Source organism: Cebidichthys violaceus, unplaced genomic scaffold, assembly GCF_023349555.1.
Source record: "Cebidichthys violaceus isolate CVI_PGR_0920_01 unplaced genomic scaffold, fCebVio1.0.p SCAF_7, whole genome shotgun sequence".
NCBI lineage: Eukaryota > Metazoa > Chordata > Actinopteri > Perciformes > Stichaeidae > Cebidichthys > Cebidichthys violaceus.
In genome coordinates, this window is record NW_027176927.1 from 1,050,695 (window position 1) to 1,077,047 (window position 26,353).

The window sequence follows — 26,353 nt, forward strand, 5'->3', positions numbered from 1 at the left end:
GAGGTGCTCAGGACTTCAAACCATACTTATGACAAGCCTGGCAAAGGTAAGATGTTTGATTCATTGGAACTTTTCCCACTTTCATGTGAACCCATTCACTGTGTTAACCCACAAGGCCTGGAGTCTAAGGAGTGTATGAGCTAAGGTTAACGTGGGGCCACCAGTAGCTGGCTAATTTACCTAAAATTGTGTGTCTTAGGCTCTGCTCACTGAGATTCTGCTCAACCATAATTGGATCATTTCTGCCTCCAGAGAAACGTTTGCGTCACTTAAACCAGTTTTTCCTGAAGACGTCAACTCACCTGAGCGTCTGTTTGTCCTGGCAGAGACACTTGCGTTCGCAGTGCATGCCGTATTTGCCCGGTGCACACATTCTGTCCCTGCAGTGCGGGCCGCTGAAGCCCGGCTCGCACAGGCAGCCTCCGTCGATGTTGTAGCAGCGTGCGCCGTTAGCGCAGTCGCACACACCTTTACAGTCCTGACCGTACGTGCCTGCAGCACACTCCTCGTTACACCTGAGGGCAGCAACACAGAAGGTTGGAGAAGCAGAGCTGGACTAGAGTTCAACATGAATGAAACAATTTAATTTCCATTTGATATCGTGGTTAGTCAGTTATGATGGTAGCAAAGGCTCTATTGTTGAATAGTTACATTTCTGTTCAGTGACTAGAAATCATGGAATCAATTTACTACACACAGAATGCTCATATTATCCAACCCAGCTGGGCTGTGGTGCTTTTAATACCAAAGGACATCGACTGTAGGAGGACAACACAATACAGAATCAAGAGAAGATGTTATGTTTGGGTTCTTGGAGAAAGGAGCTGTCCCTTGGCGTGAATGGACTTTTAGGAAGGCCACATGCACAAGAACAGTCAAACACGCATACACACACACACACACACCTGTTACCGGTGAAACCTTTAGCACACTGGCACTGTCCAGTTTCGGGGTCACATTTGCCCCGGTTGTGGCAGACGCACTCATCAGCACAGTTTTGTCCAAACCGTCCCTCTGAACATCGCACCGTGCAAACTGGACCCTGGAGAGAAACGAGGAAAACAAACCATTGAGGCAGAAAGAAATGCCAAGTGAAGGCGGACGCTTCACTGCACAAACTGGAACGAGACACCAACATGGCAACTTTCGCAGTTAAAATAAGTGGTTAGTTTGCTCCCTGATGAGATCACAATCTCTTCTCCCCTCATGCATGTCTTCCAAATTTTACATTAGGGGAAAACCTTGCATCTGCATGTCTCCAGAGATGACAGGTTGTCTCTGTCTTTGGACAACAAGTCAGAGACTGTTTGTCCAAAGGTTGGAGAAAGCTTGAGAGTCAGTCTAATTCAAAGTCTGGCACCCCCCCCCACAGATAACATGAAGGTTAGTGTCGGCGCAAGCTTTAACTTGAAGACATACCGTCCATCCAGGCGGGCAATCGCAGATCCCTTTGCCTTTACAGATGCCTCCATTCTGGCAGGGGCACCGTGCCTGGCATTTCCTGGGACACGCCTTCTCACAGCTGGGGGGGGGAGAGAAGATGGAGTCGATGCTTAATAACAGCTTAATGGACCTCTTTAGTCAAAAACGCTACATGTGTCCTCCTGGGGCATTCCTGAGGACTTAAGTAAAGGGTTTGTTCGACAGTAAAAGTGAAGAAAATAAATGTTTGCAGCATTTCTATGAAAATGGTTATTCAAGCACCAGCCTGGAGGTGTTTATTTTGTTTTGCATTATGCTCATGTAAAGCACTTTCAGTGCTTCCATTTTGCCTGAAATGTTCAATAGAGACGACACTTATCTGACCTGAACTAAGTCCATTTACTCATTTATTAAAGTAACATTTTGAGGTTCTTCTACTTTTACTTGAGTATTTCTTTTTTCTGCTACTTTATACTTTTACTCCACCACAACTAAAAGGCAAATTCTTTTTACTCCTTTTTTTTTTGTTTGATAATGTTAGTCACTGGGTACTTTGCAGAATTAGATTGATGATGCAAATTATAATCAATAAATCATGATGTATTATAGAAGACGATAAGACTTTAATGATCCCCTTGGGAAATCAAATATTTGTCCCAACTTGACTAGCTGCAACATTAAAGTGATGCACACATTAATGTGTCAATAAGTATAATATACAAAATGGGTAATTCTGCAAAATGAGTGCTTTTACTTTTCATACTTCAAGTATATTTTTATGCTGATATTTTTGTACTTTTACTCATTTGAATGTATGACTTAATTTTAGCTTTTAAAATTTGAAAAATCTTGTAACTTTCAAGCAAGTGTATACAGACATAATGACCTTTTGGAGACCGCATTTAGTAGTTCATACAGCTCTATTATATTCTACTAAACTACTCTGAAGGAAAGCAGTAAAACAAAAAAAGGCGAGGTCAATAAAAAATAACAGTAGCTCTCTGATTACTGGAAGACTTGGCATTTCAGCTTTGTGGGAACCATCAGCACGGTTGGAACGTGTCTTCAACCAATACGATTTCTTGGCTAAAACTACCTCTTGTCCAATTCAGTGTTGGGATTTTATATTTTCTAATACACCCTTGAGATGAAATATTATGGACGTACTTCAAATGGACAATTCATCAAGGAGCTTTATCCAATGGTCAGCGTTGCCAAGCCCCCTTTCTTATTTAGCTGGAAGTGGTTTGCGTTCACATTGGCAGTAGACGAGTTTCCACTAATATTTAGTGGGGAAGAGTTTTCATTGCTTACTCATCCTCGGGGGTAGCTAAAAACGAGGCGTAACAGATGACTCCTCAACTTCATGCATAATAAAGTTGTGGAAACAAATAACTCGGTAAGACCCGACAGATCTGTGACGGACAGACCTCCTGAGAAAATGAAGATAACAAAGTGTAATATTATAACGTGTAATGAAGTGAGGTACCAAGTGTCTCCTAAATTACATAATTAACTATACATACTATAAAGATGGCTCGTACTCAAATTGGCATTGTGTCAATGTCAGCTACGTTAGCAGCCTAAGCAAAGGATGGCAATGTGGGTTTGGTTCAGACTTGAATAGCTCAACAACTTTTGGATGGATTGCCATTCATTTGTGTAAAGACAGTCAAGGTCTTTGTTGATCCCTTGACTTCCTCCAGCAGCAACAAGATGTTAAAATGTTTGGTTTTTGGTCAAATATTGACACAACATTTTGTACAGGCAGGCATGTTCCTCTCAGGATGACCTGAGATCACCGTGACGATCCCCTGACTTTTTGTAAACTTCCATCATCCGATCGAAATTTTAAATATAGCAAATATTTTGATTTATTACCATATACCTGGAAAACGGATGGCATTCCCATCAGCTGTGTTCAGTGCTAATATGCGAATGTTAAGCATGGTAAACATTGTGACAAACGCTACACCTGCTGTACATGATGTTAGCATTTAGCTCAAAGCAATCCACATATCAGAAATATTAAAACAGTGAAAAAGGGGAACCATTCCAAAATGCTATATTTATTTTGGAATCGGATGAAAATCTGAAAATATTAATGTTAAAACAATGTTTTACAGTCAATGTTTGTCTCTTTTGACAAAATCAATATAGCATTTATTCATGAACCTTCTAATATGCAAGGCTCCTGTTCAATATTGATTTATTTTTGTGCACTTACAAAGTCCCCGTGAATCCGTCCCGACATAAACACTCTCCGGTGGCTTTATCACAGGATCCTCCGGTCCCACACTTGCACCTCTGCAGACAGCCCTTCCCGAAGGTTCCCGCTGGACAGGAGTCCTCGCAGTGGCGTCCTATGAACCCCGGAGGACACTGACACGTCCCCTTGACGGGGTCGCAGAGAGCTCCGTTCTCACACTTGCACTGCTGACTGCAGCCTGGCCCCCATTGTTTGTCATCACAGGCTGAAAGGTAGCGGGACAAACGGTGGTTTATTGATTATGAAGTATGCCGAGATACTGAAACACAACCGTATTCTGGTGTATTCGTGCAAAATAGTTTTTAAAATATGAATTGTGACTGTAGATGTTTGGTTTATTGGATTAGCTTTCTTTTGTTTAATCTCAATTTCTAAATTTGATATATTTAATGTTACTGTTTACTGGATTCTAGATTAAACTAGATTGTCATTAATACTACCTGGGGGGGGGAAATGTATTGTTTTCATTGGTCTTTCACTTTGTAAGACTTTTCTTATCGAGGAAAAGTTTATTTTGTATTTTTTGTTTTCCACTACCACCACTACTCATGTAGTTAAACAGCGACACACATTCTCACTTTCATTGCACACATTTTCCAACGATTGAAACCAGTCAGCTTCCAGTAATTCGCCTTCTTCTCTAAACACTGAGTCAAACCTGCTCTGCAATGCTGGAAATGAAATAAAAACACCAACGCAAAATATGATTACTGCTGATTATTGTAACTTGCGTATGATGCATGTGCGATCATTTAGTGTCAGTTTTGTTTTTCCTCATTCTGTTTTCCTCCCATGCGCTGTGGTGTACACTTACAGTAACATATGATGTCATGAAAAACAAATACACAGAAAGAAATCTGATTACATTCTACAACACAGAGATGAAAAACAGAACAGAAACGAGAGCGGAAGAGTACATAAAGTACTGACTCTTCCAGACATTACTGTCCATGTCCCTCGTGCTTCCACATCCAAATCTCCCCCTTTTTAGTCCTCCGGTGTTATATTACCAACAAATAATGTCGACTTGGCAGGGAGATTTACATGGAGCTCACAAGACGGACGAGTTTTTAAATGGTTAATTTTACAGAAGCTTGAGGATCGGCTGCGGCTGGGGTTGGAGTGCAGCGCAGAGATTCACACAAGGTTTGGGTTTCAATTCACGATGAAGAGATCTCAGTCGCCTTATTGGTCAAGCGTGCATTCTTCAAATTTCACATCGGTGATTTTCGACTGTGTCGGACATCTTCGAGAAAATGCGATATCCAATAGCACTGACGTAACACATGGATGGCCGTCGGTGAACTTGAGCTAAAAACAATTCCGGCAATTTCATGCCATGACCTCTGTGAATCATCTTTCTTTATCTGAACAGCAGACATTCACCAAGGCCCGAGCCCCCCCCCCCCCCGCCCCCCCCCCCGCCCGCCCCTGCTGCCCTGACACAGCTTTTGAAGAGCACAAGGACTGCTTTGACAATAATCACACAGAGGGTAGAGTCGAGCCAAATTTGGCCTGGAGCAAAGCGCGCTGCCATGGACTGTCGTGTTTATTGCAGCGGACGCGGAGCAGGACCCTTGCCTATTTTTGTTTTGTTTTGTTTAAATGAATCGTACTTTCACTTGTTCTCTGTGTGGGCATTGGAGAGGGGCTCTGTGTCACGTTGACTAATGAGAACCTCAGCTGGAGCAGCGATTATGTTTACACAGACATTCTCCAGGACAGCAGGGGAGATTTACTAAAGGGTCTGCAGCTCTGTCGGCTCAAAAGAACTGAGGGGGCTGATGCATCCGGACACTAAGATGAGCGACTGGCTGAAATGTGCCAGATTGGACATGCTGTTTTTGAGCAAACCAGCCAGTGTCTCTGCTTATCTTCATGCAAACAAGAGCAAGGCGTTGCTGAGTCAGTTTACCTTCATCAAATGCACTTAACTCAGCTTAAGTGCGTCTTACTTTTGATTCGATCGCAGTAACAACAAGCACAGATCAATCCAAAATTGCCAGAATGTTGACATTCCACACCGAAAGGGAATTCATGGCCAATTTTCCATGTAAGAGTTTGATTATATTTATCACGGTGACGCACAAAACAGCGCTACGACCACACACAGACTCTCTGAACTTGTCTCGATCTTAAGGAGACTTAAAAGCTTAACTTCATTTCTGTTATTTCATTTTTGTCATGAACCTGTATCCATACAGATCATCATCAACATGACCTCTACAGTGATGCATACCAGTATCTGTAATACCGCGTGCATGTAAACCCCCTGACTGTCACACACTTCAGAACTGGCAACTCTTCACTGTCTTTTATTAGGAATGCACACTGGTATGGTGGGAAAATTCTTGCCTTTCCCCTGAGAATTGTCCAAGCAGTGGTTTGGGTTTTGCTTGCGTACAAAGTCCACATCATCTCCTGGATATCTTAAACAACCCTCGCTGCTCGTCTTTGATCGCAGCACTCTGCGCCCCTCGATCAAAATCTGCTCTGAAACGAGGATTACGTAGAGCATTAAATATTTTGACATGACATTTTGTAGCTCCCACTGAGCCACAATTCCTGCTTTTCTCTTACCTCAACCATTGTAATTACCTAAATGTTCCCATTTTTCATTCTCTCCCACTCTTCCTTGCTTTTTTGTCAGAGGTGGAATGCAACCAAGTACATTGTGCTCAAGTACAGTACTTGTTAAAGTCAATGTACTCTTTTACTCAACTACATCTTACATGGAATCATTGTACCTTTTACTTCTACGTTTGTCTGACAGCTTTAGTTACTTTTTTTTACCCTTCCTGTTCAGTGAAAACCATGTAACTCCAAATGTGGTCATTTTCACTGTCTCTGTGCTTCTTCATGGGTTGAGATTATTGTCCTACTTAAGATAAATAAACTCTTTAAAAGGCCTCGTGGATCAGCCGCATCATCACAACGCTGAAAGCAGGGCGTTTTTTCTGAGCTCGTGAAAAGTTGTCTTTTTAGAGACATTATTCTCACAGGACAGAGATGCTACAAACATACGACGATCTTCTAGAATATGAAGCATTGCTGTAGATTATAACACTCAACAGAATATAAAAGGACTTTAAACAAACATCTACTGCAGTAAAATGCAGCAATAATATACATCCAGAAACATCACATAGTCAACACTGCTCATAATTATTTTTCTTAAGTGAAGGTTTTGAATGCAGGACTTTTACTTGTGGAGTATGTACATAGTGTGGTACTAGTACTTTTACTTAAGTAAAGGAACTGAATACTTCTTCGAATGCTTTTTGTATACGCTTCTCCTCTCCATATTCATGGGCAAAGAGTCCTAAAAGTGGTCAGCATGAAAACCTCAGTCCCCTCTCCTCTTTCCCATACTTAGATAGCTCAACACACAGGCATCCAGGAAGTATCAGGGCTCCCTCTGCCAAAAATACTCCATTATAGGACGATACTGTGGAGCCAAGGCTGGAAAGAGGAGGAGGAGGAGGAGGAAGAGAAAAGAGCAGAGTGGAAGAAAATTGAAGTGAGAGTTGGAGGAGGGGGAAGAGTGTAAGGAGAGACAGACCTGGTGGGTGAGAGAGAGAGAGAGAGAGAGAGAGAGAGAGAGAGAGAGAGAGAGAGAGAGAGAGAGAGAGAGAGAGAGAGAGAGAGAGAGAGAGAGAGAGAGAGAGAGAGAGAGACCTTTTTCCATTTCCCCTTCCCATCATCCCCCTGTCACGACATCAACCACTACCCGTTAAAGCTAATTCCCTCTTTCTGTAGAGGAATAAGAGGTGGTGGTGGTGGGGGGGGGGGCTGTGTACCATTGACCCAGCTGACTGCGTTGAATCGGGCTGAAGGTAGTGGAAAACTTGATTTCAGCGAGGGGGACAGCAGCCCCGCGGAACGTGGCTCTGGTTTCACACGCCACGTTGTTTGGACGATCGCATTCAAGGAGATTTCAAGACCAACTGGGTTAGACTCACTGTTCTGAGTCGGTGCCTTGAATAACTATTATATAACCATTTCTGCTGACTTTAGTTTCGTGAAAGAAGACATGACAGGTAGAAGAAGCAGGTTTAATGTCTCTGTCTTAACTCTTTTCAGTACATCTCATAGTATTTCTCTCACAATGCTATTTTGTTGTGTTTGTTGGAGTTCTTATTATTATTCACTTTGAATGGTAACTGAGTGAGAGGTGCTGCTCCTTCTGCTCTAGTAAACTGGTTTCTGGACTGAGGCGGACATTCATGACTCATTGCTGTCGATGCGGTAATGCTCCCTTGCCGTTTCCATTGGAAAGGCCTTCTGTGTGTGATGGAGTGATGTATGTGAAGATCAGCCACTTGACTAATGGCCAGTTGTCTTTTCCTGTTGTGTGTGTGTGTGTGTGTGTGTGTGTGTGTGTGTGTGTCAAGTCTATTCGTGTGTGTGTGCGCACCTGAAGAGAGAAAGTGCTGGGAGGAAAAGCAAACGAGAGAGTGAGGAAATGTCTGAGCGAAGGGGAAAAGACTGATTCATACCGCTGGAGCAGTCGTCGCCTCGCCAGCCTCCCTCACACTGGCAACGGTCTGGAGCGACGCATCGACCGTGGACGCACTCCTTGGTGCAGCGAGCTGTTGATGGGAAACACACTTTTTATAACAGAGCCGGCTTTGTGGAGACATACAGCATGTGGTGCACATCAGATCGCCCAATGGTTCCCAACTTTATTTTTTTTCTGTGATGAGCCCAATAAGATGAGCTCAAGAACCACTTCACCAGCTCTGTTCATTCGAATGGAACTGGTGTGATTTAGCACTCGTGATTACATCAAAGTGGACGTCGTTGCAATGGTTGTTTTTCACACAAGATAATGTGATCCTGGAATCGTTTAGACTTTGGCTACGGTTGAATATATATATATATATATATATATATATATATATGTCATAAAAATATATATATATATATATAAAATATATATATATATATATATATATATATATATATATATATATATATATATATATATATATATATATATTTTATGACATCCTAATGTCTTTTCCTATCCACTTCTCCTTGACCTCTATGGAAAACATCATGATGTGAACTAATGAGGATTTAGGAAAAGGACAACCGCAGTGTTAAGAGAATCTCACTGTTCTTACACTAGGCTATGGATATCTTTTAAAAGCAACTTTATGTATCACACATAGAAAAGCACAGTGACAAACTCCATGCTGAAACAGAATCGCACCTCCTAAGAAGGATGTTTTAAATGTATCCATAGTGAACAATTAAACAGCAACGGCAGATTTCATTCACGGCCGAATGGAGCGTCGTTATCAGCGTTCTCCCATTGTTCTTTTTAACTTTGATATGCCCTAAACTACTTCCTGCTTCATCAGAGGCTTCTCTTTGTTCTACTATTTTGATTTCAAGAGCTCGTTGTGTTCATCTGGAGTTTGCCTAACAACCGAGAGCACTGAGTGTTTTTTCCACTTAGAAACTTCTGGGTCTTTTCACTCAGCTGAGGAACCTTCCTCTGCAAAAAAAAACACTATTGGAACGCAGCCAGAGGCTCTTTCTTTGTCCCTCTTTTTTGTAACAAGTCCTCCAAATAAAAGACGACGAAATAAGTTGTTGCTCTTTTGCACCCGTCATAATTACTACAGCCGCTTGAGGGTTTGCACTTGAACGTAACGTTGAAATGATTGATGCTGTCGTTCTTCTTTAGGGAACAGTTTGGTTTTTTTTTAGTGGTCAGGTTTGCATTCACAATGCAAACAAATGGCTGCGGCATAGTGTTCAGTTTCAGCTTACATCTGAACACGAAATACACTGAAGAAGCCGAGTTACTCTATCTTTCCACGCACACACTGGTACCTGTAGAAGTACAGAATCACTCATACAGGGCATATACAAGTATTAGTGTTGTCATAGATGTCTATCAGAACACTAAGAAAATCACTTTCAACACTGAGAACTCACTTAGTCAACTTGCTATCTGCCACGTCTTCTTGATACATAATATGTTATAGTTAATATATTTCCTTTTTGTAAAATCCCCAAGTTACTAATTTTGTGCGTTCTGTTTGTGTGTGAAACACTTTGTTTAAAACAAAAAGGTGAAAGGGTGCTACGGAAATTATTATTAATATTACTAAAGAGCACATGTGTTCAATCTATTTCAAAAGGGCACTATTTCAAGAGTGTTTTTATTTAATTAAAAATCTATTTAACTGAATTGCATTCTTTCCCTCTAAATGTGTTCCACCCATCATAAACAGTGTGTGAGCCGTCAGCCCTGCAGCTGGGCTCGACGGTACAATTGAAAGCACCAGTGCCATTCATACTGTCGAGGAGCCTCCTCTTAGAAAGGAGGTCTTTGAGTTGTGTCCCTGCCAGCATCATAAATGGCTCTGCTATTAATTAAGTTGATTCAAACATGCATTCATGACTGCAGACTAATAATTCAGCCAGAGATCTCTTCATTGTGTGTTACACCAGACAAGTGTTTTGTAACCAAATGCTGAATAAAGCGCACGGTGCTTTTCTTTTAAATAAACAATAATTTAACCGATTATTTTCTCGTCTCTATTTGAAGGTGTTTGAAAACTGGAGGCTGGAGATTTGAGGGGATCTAAGAAAAGGCTTACATACCATCCAATGAAGGAGGTAAGTGTATTTATATCTAATTATATGTATTTAGGAAATAAAGAAACGGTGTACAGAAAGTGGGTGTAGGAGGAGTCTTACACGACACGTTGAAGCCTGAGATATTTCAATTATAGAGCTTAAAACGGCAATCAGTAAGCTCCGGTCTTTGCTTTTCTGATGTCAGTCAGTAAAATCAAAGGCTTTTGTGTTTGGCTACAAAAAACTCTTTACACACACACACACCCCCCCCCACACACACACACACACATGCAACACTGCTGTAAAAGGTGGTGCAACAATAAGCAACCAAAGATGCATATTATCTCTGCCGAATGAAAACATTCATCTCCAAAATGTCCGTTTTTTGAAGCGCAGAGCACAGAAACCTTGTTATTACCATCATGCAACTGATGAGATCATCCAGTGATGTGTGCAAAGGTTTGTAAAGCTGAGGTAGAATTGTCTCGAGCCTTGCGGCTATGTATGGTTTCACTTTATTTATATACGTATGCCACCGCTGACTGTCAGCAATAACGCTGTGTCAGCAAGCTGTTGACAGATGCATCATTTGGTATTTTCAGACGACAACAGCGAACTGTCGTTTATTTTAACTAGCGCACCCAAACATTTATTGTGAAATGTTAAAGTTAAGATTAGGAGTGAGGTGATCGGCTTATGATTACTTTAATCACATCAAAAGCACAGTTTCTCCGGGTGATTCCATGCTAACTGACTCCATATGTAGGAATGTTTTTCACCTTCAAACTAATTTTCTTTTATTTCTGGATCTACAAAACATGCCGAATCTAAAGGATAACATGTTAAAGTGCATTTGTTTCTTTCGTGGTCCCAAGATGTTTGAAGAAAGACACAGAACATGTCATGTCAAATAAAACTAAACCAAATGTAAGAAATTATTCTCACCAAAACACATAAAATACAACAAAAAGTCAAATTGTTTCATAGTCTCTCGTGCTTTGGACAACCTTACTGTATTCATTGGAACTGTCCATAGTGTTAAAGTCAAGCTGAGGGAGTTTGCTCACTGCTCATATCAGTGTTTCATAGTTTCTGTTGTTCTAAGCTGAGCTGTGCAGGCAGCAGTACCACCCCTCTGAACTCATCAGCAACAGATGCTTCGTCGATGATATAATAGTTGCTGAAATGATGTGAAATCCTTGAACTAATATGAAAATTATGAAGAGGGTTTTCATGGTGTCAGCAACACACAGTTAAGTTTAAAGTTCCCGTTAGAAGAGCCAGTATCAGCATGCGGAGAACAGAACCCATAATTGTGGTAATTCCAGTGTCATGAGCTACTCGTATTGACTATGCATCTTGCATGGAAAAAAAATGATTGTGGAATTGAGCTGGATTACTACATGGTCTCCTTCACATGTGCACCAATGGCTATACTGTCAGGAAACTATGGAAGCGACATAATCAGTTAAACACTCTTGAAAACACTCTTAATTCATTACATTACAAAAATGTCAGAGGAATCGGACAGAAAATTCCATTACATATATGTTTTTTGACTGGAGTATTTGTCTCTTCATAATTCAGTTTATACACTATTTGCTTGTAATGAACTACTGATGTTGCACACCCATGGGTGGGACCAGGGGTGTAGCTACCACTGAGGACACTGAGGTCATGGCCTCAGTATGTTTTCTCGGATTTTGGGCTTTTCAGCAAAAGTGTACAATCTATAAATAAAAAGCAACACTTTGTGGACATTTACCAGGCTGATTCCAGTAATTTTTTCTTTGCTATATATTTAGATTTGACGACTTTAAGCTCAACAAAAAGAGATACAACTTAAGATTGTTCTTGATGCTTGGAAGTGATCTCAATAACTTTTAAATGTAATCTTAAAATAGCCTCTGCTGCATTTACATGAATGAATTCCTTACATAGTAGAGGCATATTTATAACTAAATGTTAATAATTAAGCTGTTGATGTTGGTAAATATGAAAATTGACATAATGACACTAAACTTTAGTTTTGGTGGCTGGTTAAAATCCTCTGGGGGATGGGATTTGGAGGGGTTCACTTGCACTCGGTACCTCAGCTTTTTTTTTTTAAATACTAGGTACGGTCCTATGGGACAAGACTATATATTCAATGAGACACACCTGAGTCTCTTTGGTGCCTCTGTGACTGACAGAGAGAACATTTGAGCTTGAAACATACTTTTTTTTAATGTAACAAAAAAGAAATACACTCAACAGTGAAATTAAATTAAGAAATTAAACAAAGAAAGATTGTGTACCTGACTTGTCTTCTCTACAAGGCAGGTATGAAAGCAGGCAGGGGCTTGTGGATCAATTTACCTTGTCATGTATTGTGATGATGGTGTATTAAACCACAGATTAAAACCTCTCTGACCTCTGAACTGAATATTGCCCAAAACGTATGTTCTTCTCAACAACTGTTTCAGCCTTCCTACTCCTTGTTTCAGTGATTTAAAAAAAGAAAAGAAAAAAGAAGGCAGACGGAGGAGTTGATTAATAGAAAGGTTTCCATAATTACTTACGGACACATTTGTCTCTGCTCTCGTAGTAGCCTGGACAGCACTGGTATCTCTTGCGGTAGTCTGTCTTCACCGCCTGCCTGTAGGCCGTCTTGTAGGTGATCCTGAAACAATAACACAGTCAAACAGGACGCTTCGACCCTCCGCTGAGAGGAACAGGAAGTCAGCCGCAACAGGAAAAGAGTCATCGCGCTGCCGCTACCTGTGGCGCGTGCATCTGTAGGAGGTCCGAGGGTCGGAGCAGGGCTCCTCCGTCACATGGTCGTAAGGATGAGAGTAGGACTCTTTCACTGAGGTGGTGAAGCTGAAAAGCAGAACATCACAAGCAATATCAATCATTCACAGTCCATATAAAACTCTTCCTGCTCTATTAGTTCAGCTTTTGAAGGGATCAAGGGGGGATTTGTTAGATGGATTGCCAGTAATGGTCCTGAATTATGCTCCCTGTCAACAATTAATCAATCAATACTTGATTATTGGAAAGTAAAGAGTAAACATTTGCTGGTTCCAGCTTTCTAAAATGTGAGGATTTGAGGCTTTTCTTTTTTATATTATACAAAACTGAATATATTCTGGTTTTGGACTGATGTTCAAATAAAACAAGCAATCTGAATACATCACCCCGACTTGTGGGAAATGATTAATATTTTCTGACATTTCATGCATGAAGCAATTAATCGTTTGGTTGAGAAAATAATCAGCGGATTCATCAATCATCAAAAAGATGAATCCTAATGACTGTGTGGCTGTAGAGTCTTAAAATAAATACATTACAGTCAAATCAAACATATCAATCGTGCTTTCTTAATCCACTCATCAGGAATTCTGTGAATTCATAAAGTGTAACAGAGTTAGCTCGATGAAGAAGAAAAAAAGCCAATCGGTACTTCTACTTATCTTGGATTAAGGTGAATTGTAGAACGTGCTTTTGAAAGCTATGGATCCATGTAAATAGCGACATATCTCTGGTTAGAAAACAGCAATGACCTCTAGCCGTAATGGTGGTTTTTGATTTTGGTGTTTATTTTGATTGTCAATTTTTATTCTGTAAAGCAATTTCCATGCAAAAGCAATAAAAGTGTGGAAAGTTAGTTGTTGCCTCTACAGATCAAGTATAAAACAGTGAGGCTGCTTTTCTTCCTTAATAGTGTACTTTGTCATTTATGTGATGAATGACCAACCCATGATATAACAGCAATATGTATCTGCTTGTGACAGTGAAGCAGGCCTCACCTCTCCCACAGGCTGCACACATTGGGGTCTCTTGGGTTCAGAGAGTAGCTTAGACCAATCAGGAAGCTCAAAAGCAGCAGGGCGACGGAGCTCTGCACAGTCGGCATGGTCCTGAGGGGGAAGAAGTACAGACGTTTACTGAGGGATGCAAAAACCCAAACATTTCAGCGAGGACAGCACGGGGCCAAAACATATTCGCTTTATTATTAGTGATGAAATAGACGACGGACACAATAAACGAAACATTTGTACGATGCAAAGCAATTTGTGGAGAACATGTTGAAGAGGTGATGTCTTAAGTGGTTTTAAATGAGGTTTTCTGAGGTTGTTTAATTTAATTTGTTACTATATTGGAAATTATTAGCAGTCCAACTCATTTACTTGCCTTATTGTCCAATTTTAAAACCTAAAATCCCCAAAAAAGTAAATGTGTTTTTGAAGTTTCTTCACTGAGTGACAAATCTGAGCAGCCATGAAACGAAGCAATAACTTTGTGGCTCTCTGTGACGCAAAAGTACAATGGAAAATCTTTCACACACAGATGGGAGGGGGGAAAAAAGTTCCATTCCTTCTCTCAACTAGAGATTTACAATCATTGTTTTTGTTTTTCATTTACTATAATTAACATTTCACAGCGTGGCAGATCGAGAGATTCATTGAAAGCTGGTTCTGTGTACCTATAAATTGCGGTTAAGACTCAGCCTCTGACTGTTAAAGAGTTTGTTAAACTCTCAGCAGAGGTGAGGCAAAGAGCCAGATTTAAAGCGCAACGCTGTCTGCTCCCCGCCGAGCTCCACACCGTCTCAACAGGGTTCATAAAACACAGGCATCAGGAGACAAGCTGACAGCAGACAGGATAGACGGGGTAGAGTGAGAGCAGAAGTAAGAAAGAAAAGCAGAGAGAAGCGGATCAGAGTCAAGAAATGTGACTCCCTACTTCATCCTGACCCCTATCAATCAGTGCCGCAGTGAGGCCTCCACACTCCTCGGCTGTCCCCTCCACACTCCAGCGGCATCTGGATCCGATCAGTGCATCGGCCCAAGAGAGCGCCTCGGCACGGGGACCCTGTTGGGCTCTCATGGAGCAAAAGGCAGGCAAGTTTTTCCCATTTTTTTTCCCCCTCACAAATGTCCCATGGAACAAACAGAAGTTCAACAAGGCCAGTGGTGCGAGCCCTTTGGTAAAAGCGTCGTGGGAATGCAACGGCCTTTTCTAGAGAAAGGAACGTCGTGTTGACATGGGATCAGTCAGGCCTGTTCCTCTCTGTTTTCTCAACGCCTGACAGAATTACTGTTCCAGAGCTTCTCATGTCATCTACTCAAGGCCTTAGGGAGATTTCTGATGGGTCAGCGACATTGTAAACACCAATCAAGGTTATGTTCTTCATGAAGAAACATCTCAGAGGGAGGAACAACAAATGTCTCTCTTACTGGTAAAACTTAAGTTCCATCCTCAACAAAGTTCCATGAAATGTCACACGTTTGAGAGTTTTAAGCCACTATCACCTGTCTGTCATCACAGAGTTCAGTTAAGGCAACTACAACTTTACCAATATGTAAAGAATTAGTGTACGATTTCAGTCAAATAAGGTACATTTAAAACTAAATAAAAAAACTAACATCTGCATGCTAACATGCTCACAATTACAATGCTAACATGCTGATGTTTAGCAGGTAATGTCCACCATGTTTGCCTTTTTAGTTTAGCTAGCATTTTCTAATCAGCTCGGGAAAGTACAGCTGAGGCTGATGGGAATGTCATTAGTTTTGCAGAAATTTTGTCATAAATCAAGTATAGAACAAAATAAAGTGTTGACCTGATTGTGGCTCTCAAGGAACAGTCTGTGGGTCACCAAAGTCATTAAGGTTCATCTGCTGGGGACCTTGAATGTCACAATTTCATGGCAATCCATCCAATAGTTAGATATATTTCAGGCTGGACCAAAACTACAACAAAACACACTTTCTTCCACATTAAAAGCACATATTTGCATTTTAAGCAATTCTTCTCATTTTGGAGAAAAAATCCTGATGCACACAAACTAAAATGAAAAAGACTTAAAAATGAGAACGGATTCTCCCATGCGGATTTTCTCTCCTCTGTGAATTTCTGCGACTTGCATGACCTTTTCCACCTGACTGTTGTCACTTGAAAAGGTTAGTAAAAGCTACATTTAAGTGTCTAACTTTGGTGCGATTTTTGTAAAGGTTAAGTAAGATCAACACAAAAGTAAATCCATAAGAAATCTATGTATGAGTTAGAGATTTGACCCTAGGTTCTGGCACTAGTTTCCACTCCACCATTTCACTGTCAAACTGCTTTTTAAGCCTTATTTGCTTCACGTCATCAATTTGTGGTGGAGAAACATATTTCTCTCACTTTTCATGCACATATTTGCATTTTAAGTCACTCTGCTCGGTCAGTTTCCCAAAAAACGAGGAGAAGATTTGCCTGCGGCTTGGTGAATAATACATGCCTCTAATGGTGCCAAGGTCAGCGGTTCAGTTCCCATCAGAGCCATTTTGTGTATGTTTACAAAATGTGTTCTTTATGGTACTTTGCAGAAAACTAATTCCATCAGAATATGGATCATTTGATGTTTTAGAAAAAGCAGTCCACCATAAACACCACTGTATTCAATCAGAAGCTTGATTAACTTCTATGTTAACTCTGTCCAGTGGCTGGTTATCACTGCTGGAGATTTGGCATGGGGAGGGTTGCAGCATAAATCAGTGTGAGTGCAGAAATGTTGTGCTTCTGACAAACTGCCTGTTACTACTCCCCTACCCGCTGCCAGGAGTTAATTCACTCACTGGCACCAACGCTAACGCCTCAAAAATTTGTGTCACAAAAACAGAATTTTACGAGAACAGGCATATGGCTTTTATTAAGAGGACTCATCAACTTCACCAGCCACTTCATTGGACTGCGGGTAAATATTTTTCATTACCTTCTTTTCATTTTAATTGTGCTTCATTAGGAGAGAGGCTTCAAACCGCATGGGAATTCTTAAATGCTGAGAAACCGAGCTAAATGAGTGCAGACGGAGTTGTTTTGAAGTCGACCTCAGATGTTGTTTGCGTCACATGTTTAGGTTACCTACAGAGGGGAGGGGAAGGCAGGTAAAGTCTGGTGCTCCATGTGGTTGTATCATCAGCTGGAAACCGGACTCCTCAAGGAGGCTACCTTTCCTTTTGGTGGAATGAAGGAGTGCAGGTACTCTAAAGACTGAGTTTTACACAAAACTCCACCACAACTATGGACTATTTGATTCTCCCCCTTTCCTCCTTTTCACATAATAGCCTTCTACTCCATTACATCCAGGCATAAGCTATCATTACTTCTTTTGAGCTTTCTCCAAACTGCAGCTCTGAACCTTTGGACGTTGACAAGCTTGACTCGGCTGCAGAAAAGCACAAGTAGTATGATGTATCGCAACTGTTTTTCCATTCAGTTTCGATGCATTTAGCTAACGGCCTAACTGGCAGCATTGTATGCACAAGTCAACATTTCACATCCACTGGTCAAAGAGGTGAAGTCTGGACCGAGATCAGTGAAACAACCACAATAGTGGAGGTTTCTCCAACATGCTTTGGTTTTGTTTGTACTGCAAAAAAACAGACAATCTCATCCAGTGGCAAGGAAACTTTCATGTGGCTCTATAAACCAGTATAAAACAGGCGAAACACCACACACACACACACACACACACACACACACACACACACACACACACACACACACACACACACACACACACACACACACACACACACACATACGGGCGTATGTGCATGTACACTTACACCACATACACACAAAGTCCACTCGCATGCACATGCACACTCCCAACACCCACTACACAGTTTGTAGAGCTTTCAAGGACTGATCATGTGTTGTCACGTTCTGGAGACATTGCACACACGCACACACACACACACACACACACACACACACACACACACACACACACACACACACACATCAAATGAGTCCCATACGCTGAAACGAGTTCAGAGAGAAACTATTTTTAGTGTCTGAGAGCATTTTGCTAATTCACTAAGCTTCTCTTGACTGACTCATTCTGTCGAGGCCCAAAGCAGCGGCCCACGCATACATGCATTGTACCAACTGAGGAATACTGTGAGATGTTTAAGGGGCCCCACAATGCTCTTAACAGAACCACACAGGGGCTTCAGTGAAAACAAAGCCCAAATGAAAACAGATGCAGTGGTTTTATATTAATCTCAGCAGACACTCGTACCCATGTTGTTACCATATTCTGCTTCAATCAAGGGCCCTTCAGGACACACAAGCGCTGACAACTAGAAAATGATTTTGATTAGATTAAACAGTCAGGATAAAGGATACACCCATGAATATAAGACTTCCCTCTCTAATATTATGTTCAATAGCATGAAGTAACAACAACTCGTTAAAGGAATAGCTTGACTTTTTGGGAAAGGGATGAAAGGTTTGATACCACTCTTATGTCTGTTTATTATTTATGTAGCTGGAGCCAGAGGGCGCAAAGCTTAAAGACTGGAAACAGGAAGAAACAGCTCGGCTGGTTCTGTCTATGGACAGAAATCTGCCGACCGGGTTCTAGTTAACAAATTAAAAATGATATCTTGTTTGTTCAGACTATTTCTTGGACTTCCACAGTGATATCCAGAAGTCTTGTCACCACGAGGTTGCTGGTTGCCTCATGCTAAGCTAAGCTAACTGGCTGCATGGCTCCAGTTTCATTTTTTGAAATGTGACACATATGAGAATATTGATGAATATATATCTTCTCATCAGACTATAAGCCTAGGCCCATTTCCCAAAATGTCAAACCATGCCTTTTATAACAACAGTTTAACCAGCAGTCACTCGGGGTATTTCAACAGCAATTTATGGCAGCTATAAATCTAGAAACACATAAAATTACCAAATGAAACCACTTGCAACCTCTTCTTGCAAGAGCCATGATTGACGATTTAGACAATTTTGAAAACATTTAACTGAAGTTGTTTATCAATTGTATTAGCTGCAAAGAGTATTGGGGTGAAGTATTTGACAGAATAGCACTGATACAAAATCAAGAGACCAAACTTATTACGATTCATCCTGAGGGGAACTTGAATGTACCAAATTGCATGAGAATCCATCCAATAGTTGTTGTGAAATCTCACTATAAACCAAAAATGTCAACCTCATGGTGGCATTAGAGGAAAAGTCCGGGGATTACTAGAGTCATTAGGATTCATCCACTGGGAATCATGAATATCTGCACCGATAATTGTACAAATCCAGCGTAGATGTTGAGATATTTCTCTGGATTACTGATTATTTTGACCTGCTGGTGGTGCTAGAGGAACAGTCAGTGGATCACTAGAGTCAAAAGGATCCATCCTCTGGGGACCACGAATGTCTGTCCAAAATAGCATGGCAATCTGTGTCATGTCGTAAGAGTGGTAACAAAATGCACATTTACCGAACATTTTAATTGTCGTCTTTATTTAGATTTTATATTCTTGAGTCGTATTAAAACTAATAACAGGTTACTTTATAAAACGCCTTTTTATTCTGGTGGACTTTGAAGCAAAGCACAAGGCACTGATCAAACTGCTTCCCTGTTTCCCTTCCTTCTAACCTCAGATTTCTGTCTCTATTTATTTCTATGCAGTTGCAGTGCCTAATTGCGGTAGAAAATATTAGTCACCCCCTGGAAGTGTATGCCATGGATGAAAGAAAAATAAATAGACGTAATGACATATTGGCTGGGGTGTTAAGAGAGACAGCGACAGAGAGACAGCGACAGAGAGAGGGAAACAGCCCTGCCAAATACAAGTTCATTTTCATGTCGAGGTGCTCTGATGTCCAACACAGACACTACAGAGCATGTCTCCCATCTTCCAGACTTCTTTTTCTCTCTTCTTTTCAAAGCTTTCAGAGCTTTTCTTGGCATTGCAGACTCCAGCATGTTCTTCCAGAATCAATGGCATAAAGTCTTTGCCTCTAATGACTTTATTGTCTGTGCTATTTTAAAACTACAACCAAAGTCAACAAGGCTACAAAAGAAAGGCAGCATATAGTGAAATACTGTAGGTTATGACACACGATCCTGCAGGTGCAGTCTTGTGTGGCTTAGAAGTGTGAATCAAAGTGCAGCTCATTTACGTCGTGTGCTATCCTGGTAATAAGTCACTCTAATATCTGCACCAAATCCTCGCAACGGTTTGATGTAAAAAAAGTTCATAATAAGGTCACTAATAAAACAGGCTAACTTGACAATCATGCATTCAAGGTCGGAGGAGAAAGTTTTTCCATTGAGAGAATTATAATAGAAAACAGAAGTGTATATTGTTTTGTAATGTAAAATAAGATGCCTTCAATTATACATGTTCTGTAAAACATTAAAGGATTACTTCTGGGAATACTTACAGAAATACAAATCAAGAAACTTGGAAGGGCATTTAAATGAAGGCAGGTGTTCTTTATAAAAATGTATTTTAAACATAATATAAATTTCCTAAACCTTTGTCATTTCTAGGTAAATGATAGTAATCTGAATGCATTTAAAATGTTTGTAATCCCTTGGATTACTGATTACACTTTTAATGAGGCAATCAGTCACCGCTGTGGAAGACACTTTCAAAATAAAAGTAGCCCAACCCATCAGCATACGGCTGAAGGAGTGATTTAATCGACCTGTGGGAGGGTTAAAGAGTGGTTAAACTCCATTATAATACCATTAAAACAATCAGAGAGCAGCAACGAAGAATCATTGCTCTTGTATCAGACTTTACTCTCAAGTGCCTTTGCCCACCCAAAGTGAGCTCTGTAAGTAAAATCTAATTGAGACGCAATCGTAGCAAACAGGAGACTGTGGCTGACTGCAGGCCCTTTAAGGACTCCCTGACATGAAAACTAGATGGGAAACCAATGCAGCCTGCAAAATTGTTTGCATTAGAAAATTGGCAAAACCACCAGCAACAGACAAAGAAAGACCAAAGGACAAAAATCAATTCAAATGTTTCCTGGCAACAAGATGGTCACACTGCACATGATTAAAGCGTTGCTGTGAACAATTGCACTTAAAAGTTGGCCTGTAAAGTTGCGGTGTGTATCGCAGGAGATTTAAATGATCACCCTCTGATTGTGATCATCACGGGAAAAAATCCCCTCCACAGGGGAGAAGAGCCGAAGGTTCGTGTCGCAATTTTACAGTTTAGCTCTTAGAAAAACAAATCTATAAAACTGCTCGAGGGCAGAAACTGAAATATATTAGCCAGAGTCCTCCGTGTGACACACCGACCACAGTCCCCTCTCCCCGTCTCCCCGTCCTGCCCATCCCACCCTCACGTTAAACCAGAGTTACTGTAAACTGAATATAAAACCCATAATCCTTTGCATCTGGGTTCTCATCTTGGCGCGCAGGACGGGTTCGGCTGGTCGACCGCAGTGAGGCTGGCACACGCTCCCCAGTTGCTGCTATGCCTCATGTTGGGTGGGTGGCTGGTTTTGAGGGGAGGGGGGGGGGGGGGGGGGGCAGAGACCCTTAACAACACACCAGAGACTGTGAGAAACGATTACATGCCACACCCAAAAATGCAATGTGAGAACACACATAAAACTTAACATAAAAACACACACCGACATATTTCACGGTGTTCATCAATTTGACCACATTATCGGCCTTCAGTCCAGAGTAAATCCACAACGCCTACACCGACACGTCTCCCTCTGTTTACAGTAAAGACATCATATACGGTAAAAGGTGGTATTCTGCCACAAGAGCTGAACCCCCGCACTGGAAAAAAAGCTTTTCAGTGGGAAAACTCTTGGCAGCTCAAATGCAGCTGACGGTTCTCGGGGGAGTTGCGTGACAAAAGGGTGATCTAAGTAGAGAGGAGGGGGAGGCCTTGCACAGATCTTGGAAGTCTGAATTTCGCCGAGTGAGCTCTGCTGTGTTTGCTATCTGCAAGACTGACGTAAAATAAGAGAGCATTTTTGACCTTTTCAACTTACTGCACACCTTTGCAAAGTCTGTTTTTTGTGTCTCCGTTTTCAAGCTCTTTAAACGTCTTAATTTGACCCCTTATTCTGCAACTGTATCTTATAATGATGTCAGCCGCTCTGCCCCACGGCTTTGCTTGAATTTCCAGTAATAACATGGGAATAAATTATTTGGATCCTTCGCAACAAAAGACTTCTTACCATCAGGCTCTTAAATACAACGACAGATGCCTCGTGCTGCCTGCCAATCTGTCCTTGGGTTCGAGTCATTATAAAGCTCTGTTAATTAGGGGAGCTGCAATGGAAAAACTAACAAAATCACCTCAAGTCAACTCTGAGTCAATGTCAGGCCAGCTTTACTTTGGCAATCTCAGTCATTGGGGTCTGGCATCCTTTTATTCAACTGAGAAAAACAGGATGCAGTGTGTGTGTGTGTGTGTGTGTGTGTCCCCTTCCTGGTCCCCACGTTGTGTTCATTCAAGAGTTCCAGGGGGAACCAATGACAGATTCATCAGGCAGCAGGTCTGAGGTCATTTGGCTGTCTTTAACATTCACTTTATTTCCCCTTCATATCGCCTTGCAGCGGCCAATGAAAACAAAACTTAATGAATGCACTAACTATATAAAATGTATACTGTAAAACCCAGCAAACTAAAGACCTTGAGACAGGAGATAAGAAATGTAACTTAAATATTGACTCTATACGTGAACATGAAAGCAGAAGGCGACTTAAAATGATGGGAACTGAGAGGATGCAATGTGCGATGTCCACACCTTTTCCTGTCATGGTAAGTAGCTATAGTACTACGATAAACTAGAGTGTGTGTGTGTGTGTGTGTGTGTGTGTGTGTGTGTGTGTGTGTGTGTGTGTGTGTGTGTGTGTGTGTGTGTGTGTGAGTGTGTGTTGATGTTGGATAGGGCCTTTGTGAGTGACGTCAGAAGGTACTGGAGCTCATGTGACAGCATCTGTCCCCACGGTGATGGAGAACATGCCCGTGGATATCAGTGGTTGGAGTGATAAGGTCACCATGGTAGCGCTGTTGTTTTGGAGCGCCTGAGGACATCAACATGAGCTGAGCAGAGGACAGAGTTGAGTTTGTAATGACTCCCGTCTCGGGGCACCCGCAGGGTCTTACACATGCATTTCATTTTCTCAAAATAAGGCTGTAAAAAGTATTGAATTTCTTTTACAAAGGTCTTACATTTGTTGTTGCTCTTTTGTAGGATTAAATAGATACTTTACTCTTTTAGGTGAGACTTGGATTTTTTGGGACAGTACAGGTACTGTTCAAGGGTGAATTTGATGTTTCACGAATACGTTTCAAATGAGTTGGACAAAGTCCACATAAGGAGGGGGTGGCTTTCCCCGAGGAGACTATTATTGTCTAAAAATAACCAAGTAGTTTTGTTGCCTAAACCTAACCAAGTACTTGTGTTTCGTTTTAGTTTAGCTTCAATTAGGTTGCCATTTTAAGCCAAACCATGATGGTTATTTTTACAAAACCTACTGAAGTAGTTTTATCGGGTTTTGTTGTTCTGCTTTGTAAGTTAACAACGTGTTTGAAAGTTTAAAAACGGAGCGTTCAGTCCGATAGAAAACACAGTTCCATTGAAATATAATTGAGAGTTCAGTTTAGTTGAAGGGAACGTCATTTTGTAGACAGGTTGACACGCATAGTTTTGTGTCCAAGTCCATTATTTCCTTTGAAAATACCAATTAATGACGTGCATCACTTTATTCTATAAAACCTATTTAGTTTAGTTTTTCATCACTTGAAGATCTAGACTATGCAGATGATCTTTCTCTTCTTCCACATACTCGTTGGCACATGCAGGAGAAAACATCCCGCCTCAGTGATTTTGGTCAGAAGATTGGCCTGAAGATCAGCAAAAAGAAAACAGAAGTGATGACTCTGAACATTCCAAATCCCTCACCAATTCAGGTTAACGGAGAAGATCTTCCCAAAACTGACGAGTTCACATATTTGGGCAGCACTGTCAGACACGATGGGGGCTCAGATAAAGACATCAAGAATCGTCTTAATAAGGCAAAGGAACGCTTTCAACGCACTGAATAACATATGGAGGTCACAGCAGTACACCATCAAGACTAAACTCAAATGGTATCAGAGCTGTGTTTGATCCACGCTATTGTATGGTTCTGAATGCTGGAGAATGACACAAGAAGATCTCAACAGACTATCAACCTTCCACACCAAGAGTTTAAGACAAATACTGCACATTTTCTGGCCAAACAACCATTTCAAATGAAGAACAAATGCCAACAAGAATGCATGGAGACCATCCTAATGAGAAGAAGATGGAGATGGATATGGACATGTGTTGAGAAAAGACCCTGCTGATGTTACAAGAACAGCCTTACAATGGACACCAGAAGGGAAAAGAAAAAGAGGCCGACCAAGAAACACATGGAGAAGAACTGTGGAGAAGGAGATGCAGAGCCTGAAGCACTCATGAGGCACCATCCAGAGACTCGCCCAGGACAGACGGGAGTGGAAGACTTTTGTTGCTGCCCTACATGCCAGGAGGCATAAAGGGCAATGAGAGTGAGAATGAGAGAGTTTAGTTTTTGCTAAGTTTAGTGAATACATTTTTTATATACTCTAAATATATTCAAATAATACATATTCTGTTAAATCTCAAGCTACCAAATGTTAACAATCCATGTAAATGAACAGACTTAGAATTATTAAGAATTGTATTTTAATATTAATACATTCAAAATAAAATACTATGAATACGTTTATGCTTTCAAACAAACCACATTTTACACAAATACCAATAGTTTTAAAGTTATATGTTTACGTATTTTGTACAATTTTGAATTTTGAATTAATTATCAGAACACTCTGAGAATAAAAACATGTAAATCTTGTGTATGTGGCTGTTGCAGGACTGTAATATGCTGACCTGCCTGCCTGCCTCCGCGTATTCTTCCCATGCAATGCTGGTCACCAGAGTCTCCACATGCTGCTATCTTGACAGCAGTGAGTACTAACAATAGCCATGTTTTTTGTTTACGTCCATGATGATAATTTGGGGGGAGTGGCTTTTGGAGTTGGCAAACACTGGGCTGGCTTTTTCAGTTGGATAATTTTTTTTAAAACTAGCGTACTCTAGTTTCTGAAGATTGCCAATCCTGCCTATAATACTCAAGAACAATGTTATGCATTGATCCCTATGACCAAATGTTTAACATGATTCAACCGTATCGCTGCACAGGGAATAAAATCAAATCTGTTGTAACCGCAGTCTTTGGGGACGTTGATGAAAAATCAAATAAATAATCCTTGTTTTCTTCTTTTGTCAAATGTTTACTTTGTGCAGATGTGTGTGATCTGATGTGGTTTACACTGAAATCCTTTTTTTGTTTTGTTTTTTGAGCTGGGCCTCCTGCCAGTTGGAGCTCTTTGCTCTCCCTGTTGCATTACTGTGACACGTTTGAGGCTCGTGCACTCTCCCACACAGACCCACAGTGCAAGCTGCTGCCTGGTCCTCCACACTCCAGACCAAAACCACAGGCAGGATGACTGTGGCTTCGATGGTCAGAGAGAGCAGAGGGTCCACAAAAACAAACTTAAACACTGAGACGCTGTAATAAATACACCGGTTCACCTCCTATGGAGCAGAATAAACAAAAACACAGACTCACACACCTTGGATTGAAACCATGTCTGGTCTCTTCACAACAAGTGTTTTATCCAAACTTCAGTGAGTGAAATGGTGGAAAACCCAAAATGGAGGCCCTGGCTGAGGTTTCAGAGGGACCTGACCATGCAGGGCTGTAATTATATGTGCTGTAATGCTCTGTGGATCATACTGGTGTAGAGACACATAGAGTCCTTGTAAAAAACACACAGCTTTATTCCACAAACCGTGACCAGAAAACACAGCTTTGCATTGTAAACTCTCACAGTAAGAACACGTGCGAGAAACCTCTCAGTCCACAACATTAGAAGGCTGCAGCTGGTAAGAAACATAAGTAGTGGTTCAAAATTCACAATCGCCTCATGTCGGTTGTTTTGTCACTTGAACCATCTGCGTCCACAGTGCGGCTTATCACATAGTGGTGGAATAAAGTTCAAATTTGTGAGCAAATTAGGTTTTGACACCAAGGAATTTGGGATGCTGAGACAAACCATGAAAACCAGAATCTAAAACGGAGACAGATTCAGACCTACAACAACAAGAATTCAGCATTTTGTTCTGCTATTTTTCTGCCTATTTACTGATCTTTCTAAGCTT

At 41.1% G+C, this 26,353-nt stretch overlaps 1 protein-coding gene across 1 annotated transcript in view; it reads right to left on the bottom strand.

The window, feature by feature from the left end:
- The window catches only part of pear1 (platelet endothelial aggregation receptor 1), a 49,793-nt gene that overhangs the window by 11,313 nt on the left and 12,127 nt on the right, over positions 1-26,353 (bottom strand). The window contains exons 2-9 of the mRNA XM_068736391.1: positions 14,083-14,193; positions 13,052-13,153; positions 12,853-12,953; positions 8,191-8,283; positions 3,650-3,896; positions 1,420-1,522; positions 906-1,042; positions 303-515 (exon numbers count right to left, since the gene is read on the bottom strand). Of these exons, the coding sequence (XP_068592492.1) occupies positions 303-515; positions 906-1,042; positions 1,420-1,522; positions 3,650-3,896; positions 8,191-8,283; positions 12,853-12,953; positions 13,052-13,153; positions 14,083-14,189 (1,103 nt within the window). The 5' untranslated portion in view covers positions 14,190-14,193. The remainder of the gene's footprint in view (positions 1-302; positions 516-905; positions 1,043-1,419; positions 1,523-3,649; positions 3,897-8,190; positions 8,284-12,852; positions 12,954-13,051; positions 13,154-14,082; positions 14,194-26,353) is intronic.